Here is a 12,945-nt window from a genome sequence, read left to right on the forward strand (position 1 = left end):
CAAATAAAAATAACTACATAAATGAATCCAAGTTTCTAAGAGAAATGTATCAATTATCCTGAAGCACATTCTATTAAATAACTGCTACATTTAACCTAAACTGAAAAACAGGATAGTTACGACAAATAAAAAAAACACTTCCCTCCCTCCATTAAATTCATATCATAATTCAATTACATGCCCTAAAAAGCCTATTTAATAACCTTAACCCATCATTAAAATTACTGTTTTTACAAATTGAATGTAGCTAGGATGAGGAGGGGCATTATCTTAAATTATATAACACCAATGTATTAAAAAGTTTAGATAAAATATCTCCATCTACAGAATGTAATCTAATTTAGGATACAGAATATTGTTCATCTAATAGTTTCTTTAGTTATAACTAACCAGAATTGTCAAAAACCCTAAAAAACTTAATAATCCTACAGAGCCTTCAGCAAATAACAATCCAAAAAACAGCTAAAATGTCACAAAGTAAAAACAACCATAACTTTCAACAGTGAATTATTTACAGAATCTATTGCAGTACGAGACAGAAGCAGTTTTTGACCTGCACCAAATAGGGAATTTTTATAATGTCTTTAAATAGCTTTGTTTCTGCCAATATACAGAACTGTCCAAATATATCCTGTTTCAACAAGAAGTGGCCAGCCTTTTTTGTCAGTGCCATTGCCTACATGCAAACTGGTTAGGTCAAAGTGTGCTTGGTAATTATTTTTTTAAAAATACAATCAAAAGCAATACACTGCAGATGCTGGAAATCTGAAATAAAAACAGAAAATGCTGGAAAAACTCAGCAAGTGAGGCAGCATCTGTGGAGAAAGAAACAGAGTTAACATTTCAGGTCTAAGACCTTTCATCAGAATTGGAAGATGTTAAAGATTTTAAGCAAGTATAGAGCCATGGACCGTGTCCGTCCTATTTCCCGCATTTCTGCCCTCACCCCTTCCATTCCCTCCCAGGACCATGATATGGTCCCCCTTGTCCTCACCTTCCACCCCACCAGCCTCCACATTCAATGTATCATCCTCTGTCATTTCCGCCACCTCCAACGCGATCCCACCACCAAACACATCTTCCCCTCCCCTTTCAGCATTCCAAAAGGACTGCTCCCTCCGCGACACCCTGGTCCACTCTTCCATCACCCCAAACACCCGCTCTCCTCCCCACGGCACCTTCCCATGCGAGCGCAGGAGATGCAACACCTGCCCCTTCACCTCCCTTCCCACCGTCCAGGGCCCCAAACACTCCTTCCAAGTGAAACAGTGGTTTACTTGTACTTCTTTCAATTTAGTATACTGTATCCACTGCACATGATGCAGTCTCCTCTACAATGGGGAGACTAAACACAGACTGGGTGATCGCTTTGCTGAACACCTCCATTCTGTCCGCAATGGTGACCCTGACCTGCCGGTCACTGGCCATTTTAATTCCCTGTCCCACTCCCACCTCTCTGTTCTGGCCTCTTATACTGTTCCAATGAAGCTCAACGTAAGTTCAAGGAACAGCACCTCATCTTTCGTTTAGGCACTTTACAACCTTCCGGACTCAACATTGATTTCAATAACTTCAGATCATAATCACTGCTCCCATTTTTTCGGATAGCAAGTGCTGATAATGGTTCTGCTGTTGCCATTCACAGCTACTCTAAACCAAGATGTGGAGATGCCGGTGATGGACTGGGGTGGACAAATGTAAGGAATCTTACAACACCAGGTTATAGTCCAACAATTTTATTTTAAAATCACAAGCTTTCGGAGATTATCTCCTTCGTCGGGTGAGTGAGTGAAAGGTTCTCAAATCGCATATCTTATATTAGGCTGGGACACCATCACACCAATCAAAAGGCGTTGTTGGTGTTCAGACAGGTTAGCCACGGAAAACAGTAGGTCCCAGTATGCTGAATACACATTGTGTCAAATTACACACAGAGAGAAAGAGACCCAAAAGGCGCAGAGAGAGAGAGAATATTAAAAACAGATAACTTTTTTTTCCCTTACTGGTGGGGTTACATGTAGCGTGACATGAACCCAAGATCCCGGTTGAGGCCATCCTCATGGGTGCGGAAGTTGGCTATCAATTTCTGCTCGACGATTTTGCGTTGTCGTGTGTCTCGAAGGCCGCCTTGGAGAACGCTTACCCAAAGATCGGTGGCTGAATGTCCTTGACTGCTAAAGTGTTCCCCGACTGGGAGGGAACCCTCCTGTCTGGCGATTGTTGCGCGGTGTCCGTTCATCCGTTGTCGCAGTGTCTGCATGGTCTCGCCAATGTACCATGCTCCGGGGCATCCTTTCCTGCAACGTATGAGGTAGACAACGTTGGCCGAGTCACAGGAGTATGAACCATGTACCTGGTGGGTGGTGTCCTCTCGTGTGATGGTGGTATCTGTGTCGATGATGTGGCATGTCTTGCAGAGGTTGCCGTGGCAGGGTTGTGTGGTGTCGTGGACGCTGTTCTCCTGAAAGCTGGGTAATTTGCTGCGAACGATGGTCTGTTTGAGGTTGGGTGGCTGTTTGGAGGCGAGTAGTGGAGGCGTGGGGATGGCCTTAGCGAGGTGTTAGTCGTCATCGATGACATGTTCAAGGCTGCGGAGAACATGGCGTAGTTTCTCCGCTCCGGGGAAGTACTGGACGACGAAGGGTACTCTGTTGGTTGCGTCCCGTGTTTGTCTTCTGAGGAGGTCTATGCGATTCTGCGCTGTGGCCCGTCGGAACTGTCGATCGACAAGTCCAGCTTTCAGGAGAACAGCGTCCACGACACCACACAACCCTGCCACGGCAACCTCTGCAAGACATGCCAGATCATCGACACGGATACCACCATCACACGAGAGGACACCACCCACCAGGTACATGGTTCATACTCCTGTGACTCGGCCAACGTTGTCTACCTCATACATTGCAGGAAAGGATGCCCCGGAGCATGGTACATTGGCGAGACCATGCAGACACTGCTACAACGGATGAACGGACACCGCGCAACAATCGCCAGACAGGAGGGTTCCCTCCCAGTCGGGGAACACTTTAGCAGTCAAGGACATTCAGCCACCGATCTTCGGGTAAGCGTTCTCCAAGGCGGCCTTCGAGACACACGACAACGCAAAATCGTCGAGCAGAAATTGATAGCCAAGTTCCGCACCAATGAGGACGGCCTCAACCGGGATCTTGGGTTCATGTCACGCTACACGTAACCCCACCAGCAAGGGAAAAAAAAGGTGCCTGTCTGTCTGTGTGCCTGTCTGTCTGTCTGTGTAATTTGACACAATGTGTATTCAGCATACTGGGACCTACTGTTTTCCGTGGCTAACCTGTCTGAACACCAATGACACCTTTGATTGGTGTGATGGTGTCCCAGCCTAATATAAGATATGCGATTTGAGAACCTCTTATTCACTCACTCGTCTGACGAAGGAGATAATCTGCGAAAGCTTGTGATTTTAAAATAAAATTGTTGGACTATAACCTGGTGTTGTAAGATTCCTTACTCTAAACCAATATTTTGTTTCTTAACTTGTCCCATTACCACCTTCCTTGCCTTGCACCATCATCCCTTTTGTCATTTAATTACTCTTGCCCTCTACCCCATCACAGACCTTCCCTTTTGTTCTTTCCTTCCCTGGCTCTGTAAAAAACTTAACTCCTTAACATGCTTAAAAAACTTTAACTCCTTAACATCTTCCAGTTCTGATGAAAGGTCTTCGACCTGAAATGTTAACTCTGTTTCTTCCCCACAGATGCTGCCTCACATGCTGAGCTTTTCCAGCATTTTCTGTTTTTATTTTTAAATAAAATAATGCACGCATATCTGTAGAGTGGGGGACGTAGACAAAGAATATTATCTTTAATGGAATAACCATCAAGGAGGCTTTGTTCTACGGGCAGTCAGACTGTGCATTGTTTAAAAACATTGACATATGTGAGAACTGGAAGATGTTGTTTCAATTGTGGTCAAGTGTCAAAAGCAAAAGACCAGAAGATTGCTGTTTATACCTTATCTACTTAAATATTATAAAGTTAATATCTCAATTGTCTGACCACTGAAAATAATTTGTTTGATTATCAAAGCATCTTCCTTTAACAAAGAACTGAGGAGCAGTGCCACAGTCCCCTGATCTCCGCTTTGCACTGCCACCATATGAGGCAGCTAAGAGTGCTCCATCGAGTCATCTCTTAAGCAAGATTGTACCAGAGATTTAAAAGCCACTAAAAAGCAATATGAAGATTTTGGACACTCTTCTTGAACAGTATTGTGTACATCAACTATTATACTACTAGTTTTTTGCTGTGCATTTCTGCTTCTGTGTATCATCCAACTTGTAAATAAATCTGATTATTAGTATCAGCCTGAATGCAATGGGTCTGAGAACATGCTGTTTGTTGAATTTTGGAGTAGGCAAGAGAATGTAGTGGGCATCCTGTGAGGTCTCCTGTACATTATACCATAACTGGGGACAACTGCCAGCCCCCATGGTACACAATCCCACTCATAACACACAGAAGCATGCAGGTTTCAGTTTGCAGGAGGGTCAGTCACAAGGTAAAAGTATTGAAAGAAAGCCTGAAATGCAACAGTGTTTAACTTTGAAGTCACAAGTAGATATTAATGAATCAACAAGCATCAGCAGATGCAATTCCTACTTGCACAATAGATTAAAAACTAAGTGGATGGTGTTCAGTTGGCCAATTTAAAAATAGGAATATAAAGCTTGATGGCAAGATACTTAGTCAGTTTTGTTAAAGTGTAGTTAGAACATAGAAGGCATTTTAAATTATTGATTGTATTAAAAGGACACAAAGATCTCTCAACTATTACTCATTTTGGTTTGAAAACATAAGCTATTTTATGCATCTCACATAGCTTCACGTGTTTAAATGGATTTATGTTCCAAATCATCAATTTTATTGATTATAATATTCTCCTATTCCCCCATATCAACAGTTCTGAGGCAAGGACCCGATTTAACCTGTGACTTGCACCCAGGGAATGCAGATTTCCCGAGAGAAAGGTACAGGAAAAAGGGGCAGAGACCTTTGACACAGAACCTCCATCCCCTTTACATTAGATTTAGATGGTCTGCACTTTACAACTGCAATATCCAGAAAGAGAGTCTGTAACCTCAACTCACGCATGTTTGATTCACCACAGCCTTACACTCACAAACCCTACTGAATTCCATCAGAAGTAGGTTGCCCACCAAACCTTGATAGTTTTCAGGCTTACAATTTGCCTTGTGTGCCATGGACTAAATATCTAATACTGAAACTCTCAAATCTGCTAATCCAAAGTGACTTGTAAAACCGCAACAGGAAATGGGATTTTTCTCCAAAGCACTCTGAACAAATTAGTGAAGGCAGTATAAAAGCATCCTTAATAGCTCTTACAAAACACTTCAAGTGGATTAACAAGTTAATTTTACAATACAGTGCTTATTTTTAATTTCACATGCTGCTCAGTTGTTCAATAGGTTAGTCCATTAAAGCTATGTTTTTTGCAAAGTTACTTGCATCCGACTGTCCCTTCATCCCACCAGTGCTGGCCTCTGCCCTATTTTCTGGAATTCTCTCCCCAAGTTCCTCTGGTTTCTCCACCATATATATAAAAAAAACTTCAAAACCCATCTTTTTGACCAAGCTTTCGACCACCTCTCCTAACTCTCCCACCGTGGCTTAGCATCAGTCCCTTTATTTTTCTCTCCCCCACCTCCACTTGTAAAAAGGTTTCAGATATTTTCGATGTTGAAGGTGCTATATGAATGCAAGTAGTAGTAATTGTGCATTGATCAAGTAATGGAAGTTAAACAGATAGCTCCCATTCCCATATTGTACATACTCACTCACTGCATATTACATTGTGAGGTCACTTGGTGCAGCCCACATCTATTTACATAACCAACCAAGCAATGTTAGGGAGCTTATAGTGGTGGTGGTGAGGGGGGTGGGAGGAGATAGTAAAGAAGATGGTAGTAGCAACTTACATTCTTTGACTAAGAGATATCCCAAATGGACTGTGGAAAGTGTTATGACCCGGTGTATCTAGGCTTCCAAAAAACAATTTGACAAAGTTGCACACAAATGGCTACTAACTAAGCTCAATCCAGAGAGCGATTCAGGGTGAACTTTGGAAATGCATTTTAAAAAATGGCCAAATGGTGGACAACTGCAGGCTAGAGTGATGGATGAAGTACCCAGGAATCAGTGCTGGGACCACTACAGTTTAGATTCAGAAATTCAAATCAGATTGGTCAGGGATCAATGTTTGGACCGTTGCTCTTTACTACTTTTATTCATGATCTAGATGTAGGTGTTGGGGGCTTGAATTTGCAGATCATACCAAGATCTGGGTGAATGTTAGGAATGTAGACAATGCTCGAATGCCTTGCAGGTGATACCAATTAGAAGAACCAGGTGCTTTTGAGAAGGCAGCATAGGAAATACAAAATGAGTTGGGCAAAATATGTAAGTGGGCAGAACAATGACAGATGCAATTTAATACTGACAAGCATAAAGCACTTCAGAATGCTGCTAAAATAGCTAAAAATAAAGTTAAAAGCGACCCAAGCATCTTCGTGGACTCAATGCTCAAAACATCCAACTAATGCAGAGCAAACAAAGGAAACTGAATGCTAAACTATGTAGCCAAATCAGTGGAACACAAGTCAGAGAAGTCATTCTCCAACTGTAGAATGGCGGGGTGGTCCATCCATCATCGGGAGGCCCGATCACGCCAGTTGAGCTTGTTGGACCTGGATGAAGCACTTTTACTCATCCTGGTCCACAAGCAGCGCAATAAAGGCACTCACCTCATGGATCTGGCCCTTCTCGCTTGCTTTCACCTAACCTAAATCAGAAGCGATGTGAAACCCAAACAGGTATAAGAACATAAGAAATAGGAGCAGGAGTAGGCCAATCGGCCCCTCGAGCCTGCTCCGCCATTCAATTAAGATCATGGCTGATCTGATCCTAATCTCAAATCTAAATTCATGTCCAATTTCCTGCCCGCTCCCCGTATGGTTGAACTCGTTTTCCATTTTTGATACACAAAAAATTAAGTGCCTCAACTATCGCAATGAGGCACATTGCCCCTTTAAGTGGGGACGGGACTTTTGGGTTTCTGTTGCGCACACGCATCCACCCTAGGGTTAAACTCGGAAGCTGGAGCCAGGACACGGTCCCGCTGAAGAATTCAAAAATTTTTACCACCCATTCATTCTTGAGGGTTAAAATGACCCCCCTTGTCTGCCCTCTCAGGTGGATGTAAACATTCCCATGGCACTATTCAAAGCCAATATTCATCCCTCAACCAACATCAATGAAACAGATTATCTGGTCATTATCGCATCGCTGTGTATGGAACCTTGCTGTGTTTAAATTGGCTACTACGTTTCCCTGAATTACATCAGTGACTACACTTCAAAGTACTTCATTGGCTGTAAAACACTTTGGGACATCTTGAGGTCGTGAAAGGCACTACATAAATGCAAGGTTTTTTTTTCCTTTCTTTAAAGCTGGGGAGAATTGCAGTAAGATTCACGGGGTTAGGTAGAAAATTCCAGGGTGCAGGGGTGTGATGGCTGAACGATCAACTACCAATGCTGGGATGAAAGAATGAAAACAGGCCAGAGTCTGCAAGGCAGAGGGTGCAAGCTGGGACATACGGCGACAGGATGTTGCAGAGTAGGATGCAATGAGGTCATTTGAGGATATGTAAATGAGGGCTAGAATTTTGAAATTAACACCCTGGGGGACAGGTAGCCACTGGAGGTCAGCAAGGACAAGGGCAATAGTGAGGGGAACCTAGTATGGAATAAGATGTGGCCAATCGAGTTTGACAAATTGGAGTTTGTGTAGAGTGGAAATAACGTGGCAACTCAGTACAATGTTGGAGAAGTCAAGGCTGCATATTTATTAAAAAAAATTTGGTTGAGGTATTTTTATGATTTCTTGTAACTAATGGATCAATAATTTTCTTCAGTCAGTGTTATTTCAGTAACCAAATCCCTTTCTAATCATTCCTAGCTCCACGATATGTATGGTCTCAAGGACAAAATTCCAACATAGAACATCACTTTCTATTCACTCCAATTAAACAGAATTCCTGAACCAGGCATAAATAATGAAATTTATGATTCCAATTTCAGGAATTACAATCAAGCAGAGAGGTGGGCTGTTTTAGGCTGCAGAATTTGACATCAGTATCATTAATACCACAGTGTAAGTAATGGTGGAAGATATGACTAAGGTAAGCCATGTGCCATTAGTTGTACTTCCCCAGAACAGCAATGCTTTACTTCAATTCAGTGTTCCATACAGTCGTTCACCTGAGAACCATCAATGCTTACCATAGGCCTGTAGAAATTCTTTTAAAAGTAACTGTCATTGGATCTTCCCCTCCCTTGACCAAGTAATCCCCTGATATTGTCCCTAATTGAGTGAAGAGTTGCAACGACAGTCTAAAGTCAATTCTTACTGTAATATTGTTAATCTAGATTAATTCATCCATTCTATCATTATCCTTTTAATAACTGACCATATTTCACCCTACTATTTGTCCTCTCCCGAGTCCTACCTTCGACACTGCACAACTTATCTTTCAACAGGCTTGCAACCTCACATGAAGACTTTCTACCCTAAAAACACTATTATTTATACTGGTCATTCATTATTCATTGCATTTTTTTTGAAACTGGAATCACAGATCTTGACTGAAAATAAATCACAATTTCTGGATTTTGTATTTGCTGTAAGCAAGTTCCTCCATACTCTGAAGTTCTCCATGATGTTCATAGTTCAACACTTACAGTTTGGGAATGAGACCAATTTCACCAGTAGAAAAGATATGATAGTAAGACAACTAATTACTATGTTTTACCCCCAACTACACAATGCATAAATCTTTAACCTGTACTAATAGTCAAGTCAAATTAAAGGCTATTTGCTGTGAACTGAATGCATGTGGCAGATCAAAAATCAATTACTTTTGGTGAAAATTCGAAAACTTATCCACGATGTTTACGTTTTAAATAAATAAAAATCATCTGCACAATGAGGTTTCCTTAAATCTCAACCGAAACATCAGTCCTTACTCAAATAAAATCACTGAATTTTAGGAATTGCATTCCAGAAACTTAAACCTAGAAAAAGTGGTGGTATACATAGATTTATAACAAAATGTAAGAATGTTACTAAGCACTTCCTGAGAAAATGGGGGAAAAAACTGGCATTTATATTGTGCCTTTTATTACCTCGACATATTCCAAAGTGCTTCACAGCCAATGAAGCACTTTTGAAGTGTATTTACTGTTGTAGCTTAGGGGAAAAATATATTTTTGCATTCAAAAGCCAAGAGACATCTATGACTAATATGATTATGAAGCAAAGAAAAAAATAAGATCAAAGGCAAAATGAAAACTAGAAATATTGCAGATGAAATTCTATTGTTCACAAAACATTTTTAAAATAGTCTTAGAGACAAAGTGGGCTTAAAAAAGATATGCAGCATTTAAAAGAAAATTGATGTACATTTGGATCCTTCCTCTCACTGATCAAATGAACCAAAAATCTAGAAAATAAATGAAAGAACTTTGTGGATTTAATTCCTATAGTCAAATAAGTGAATTTCTAATAGTTGCTTTCGAACGGGCATTTTGTCAAAACACAAAAACATCCACTTCATAAAAAACTTATATATACTTTAATTGCTTAAGATATTTTAGCATCCATGGAGATATTCTCAAAAGTCTTCTGTAAAATCTGCCATTTTGCAATTAGAAACATGCAAGATTTTGCAAGTGAAACAAACCGTAATTCATTGTGATTACAAATTTAGACAATCTACCAAAAATATAATTTTAAATTACAAAATTGAAGCATCACTTAAATTTTAGAGAGAGTATTTAGGGATGTAGGAATATTCCTAACCTGCAAAGTGATTCCTCCACATTATATCGGCGATAGTCATTGGTGGGCCACTGGGAGGGTAGTGTTTACCTTTCAGAGGCTCATGGTCACTCCTCATAATATCCATTAAAGAATTCTCCAAAGAGTGCAAGTTAAATGCATCATAGGGCCGATTCCGGTCCTGTAAGAGAAAAGAGAGAGACTGTTGGAGGAACTTGTTGGTCTCGAGTAATTTTGAATACATCCATATAAACTTACTGCGATGAATGAGAGATTGCATGCTTCAATTAGCATGTTTCAACGGACTCAAACTTCAGCGTTATTTACTCTCTTGTTGACAATTTCTGAACTTCCCAATGACAGACAAAAATGCTTTTATTTCTCAAAGATTTGGTTTGGTATCGGTTTCATCAATTGTCATGGTACATAAAGGGGTTAAAAGCTAGCTTCACTCCCACAAGAATGTTCTATTCAATTTCCATAGAATTGTTGCTGAATCAGTTGTTGTTCAAGGAAAGAAAGAGCCAATTCACTTGCAATTCAAATCAAATATAGATATTCTGTGTGATTTGATCAACTGTATTTTGACTGGCTATTAATTAAATTCATTGGGACCAGGTCATTTTTGGAAGGTACTCATCAGCCTATCTTAACAAAATCAGTGTCTGACTGTAGCTTTCAGAAAGAGTTAGGCCGTAAACTAACCCACAAAAAGTAGTCCGAACTCTGGAATATCAAAAAATAAGAGTGTAATGAAATTCCAAAAACATAACACCCCTGACCGTACTCATCGCCTGTAAATACAAAAGTGAAGACAAGATCTATAATGGCCCTTCAAATCTCAGAGTAAACTTATTAGAGACCAATAATGATTGCCTCAATTACACGAATTACATAAATGCTAAATACAGTAAATATCATAAGGTAGCTTATGCTGAGAATGTTAAAATGATCCTGTATGTGTATCGCTGAAGCTAAGAGCGTCATTCAACATGTTGTCTGTTCACTATAAATAATTTCAGCATTTCCATGTTTAGGCTGAGGGAAGATACCATCACTCTTGCTTGTATACCTGGTTGGCTAGCTATCTCCAACTTTTGCTGTCCATCTGAAACTTCACCTGAAAAATTGATACTGCAGCTTGTTTTCAGCTAATTTGGAAAAACTCAAATCAATTTCATACTACGATGGATACACCCTTCCAATTATGAGTCAACCTTTCATTCCCTCAACAGAATCCTACTGATGAATGAGGTGAAATTCTACAAACGCTCAGACTGCACCATTATCTCCCCAGAGCTAGCAGTGTTAACTCTGGGTCAAACTATCATCCTCTAGCCCAGGCTTTCGAGAGGACTCAGGGCTTCACGTAAAAACATTATTGAAGCCACTCAAATACACAAGAGTCACCTTTTATAGGCAAGTTTAATCAGGTTATTGTGAAATATGTAATATATTTTCAAACCTTATTTATTGGAAATTTCACTTAAGAAAAATGGTGGCTAAAAGGATTTTGACTTTTTTTGGGAGTGATTTGATTGGTTCAAGTTCTACTTTGCTTTATTGGTAGATATTGGTTGCTGCTCATGCTCATTTTATTGCTGGTTTGTTTACTTTTGATTCATTAATCTGCTAACTATGGAGTTCTGACTGTTAAGAATAGGAAGTTTAAGCAACTCAAAGTGTATGACTGCTGCATGCTTTCATACTGTTCTAATATAAAAATATTTTAAAACGTGTATTTTTGTTTTACTTTTGAAGTACTTGTAACTAGAATCATCCATCCGTGACAATTTAATTTCTATTTTCATAAAATGTGAAATATCAAAAGTAGTTGCGTTTCAGCAGTGGTGACTTTGATTTCACGGTGCCATTGTTGACTGAAAAAGTCAGCCTTGACTCAAAAGCTATTGCTTGCCATTGAAGATGCATCAGATCATCATCAGGCATAGCTATACGATATTCAAAACAACAATGATGTTGAAGACCAGTCCAAATGAGGCATGGAATTGGTGGCAAGATCCACAGTGTTGATAATGGCTATAAACTGCTGCATAAAAATTACTGTTTTCATTGAGAATTAAAATTGAGAATGTTCCCCTTCCACTCCCTCTAGTTCGAGGTATTCTTGCATCAGATACTATGTTTTGAGCTTCATGTTCCATCTGTCCCCTGCCAGTGTCACAGGAGAGACTTTTACTTTCAATAAATATTCTGCTTTGTGTTTCATTCGTTACATTCCTTCCTCTATTCTCTCTCCCCCTCAATTAGGCACAGGAGTCAGCCTAGTGTCGTTAAAAACTATTTTTACTGGCCACCAAAGGGATTTTATCAAGTTCATCACACTACAAAGATTGAAGAAAGACTCAAATAGGCATTTTATCAGTAAACAAAAGTCACATATTAAATATTGTTTGCAAAATTATTTCCATGCTTCCTTTATGTTGAGGTACAAAATATGTTCTGAATGAAATGGTATTACATTCTAGAGGGGATGATCAAACCTGGGCCTTAACTACAAAAATCAGACAAACAAACTGACCCGTTGGGCTTTTCAGTGGGTTTTTACACGATAGAGCACAACTGAAATTTCAAGAAATTATTAAACTGACAGCTCTCCTTCAACAGTATGACTTCTTAGGACCAAGGAGCTCCTGTTTATGCACCATCTAAATGCATACAGGCCCCTTCCTCCTTACTTGAATGGTGGCACAGCCCTTCCAGGATAGCCCTCAAGTTAACCCTTTCTCTGCTATGGGTATTTTTGTTCTCTCATACACAAATTAAAAAGACTGAACCACCTTAATCATTTTAAACATAAGCAACGCAAAGTTTCACGGTCACACTAGTTTGGCAGTTTTTTCTCCCCCCGCCCCAAACATTCTGTCCTGTACTCGAAAATTCTGCTCGCCTTTTGTTGCATCACTAATACTTTTACTATACAATTATTTTCTCAACAAATGATTGGTACCCAATATGCCATGGTTAAATTATTGGATGTTTAATGCTTGCACCAAATCATTTCACCATAGATAGATATTAATTC

General features: G+C 39.9%; 1 protein-coding gene across 5 annotated transcripts in view; it reads right to left on the minus strand.

The window, feature by feature from the left end:
• cpeb3 (cytoplasmic polyadenylation element binding protein 3) overlaps window positions 1-12,945 on the minus strand; it is a 105,518-nt gene that overhangs the window by 67,355 nt on the left and 25,218 nt on the right. For all 5 annotated transcript variants that reach the window (XM_068002441.1, XM_068002444.1, XM_068002442.1 and 2 more), the window contains exon 3: window positions 9,921-10,080. In XM_068002441.1, the coding sequence (XP_067858542.1) occupies window positions 9,921-10,080 (160 nt within the window). The remainder of the gene's footprint in view (window positions 1-9,920; window positions 10,081-12,945) is intronic.

Source organism: Heptranchias perlo, chromosome 21, assembly GCF_035084215.1.
Source record: "Heptranchias perlo isolate sHepPer1 chromosome 21, sHepPer1.hap1, whole genome shotgun sequence".
NCBI lineage: Eukaryota > Metazoa > Chordata > Chondrichthyes > Hexanchiformes > Hexanchidae > Heptranchias > Heptranchias perlo.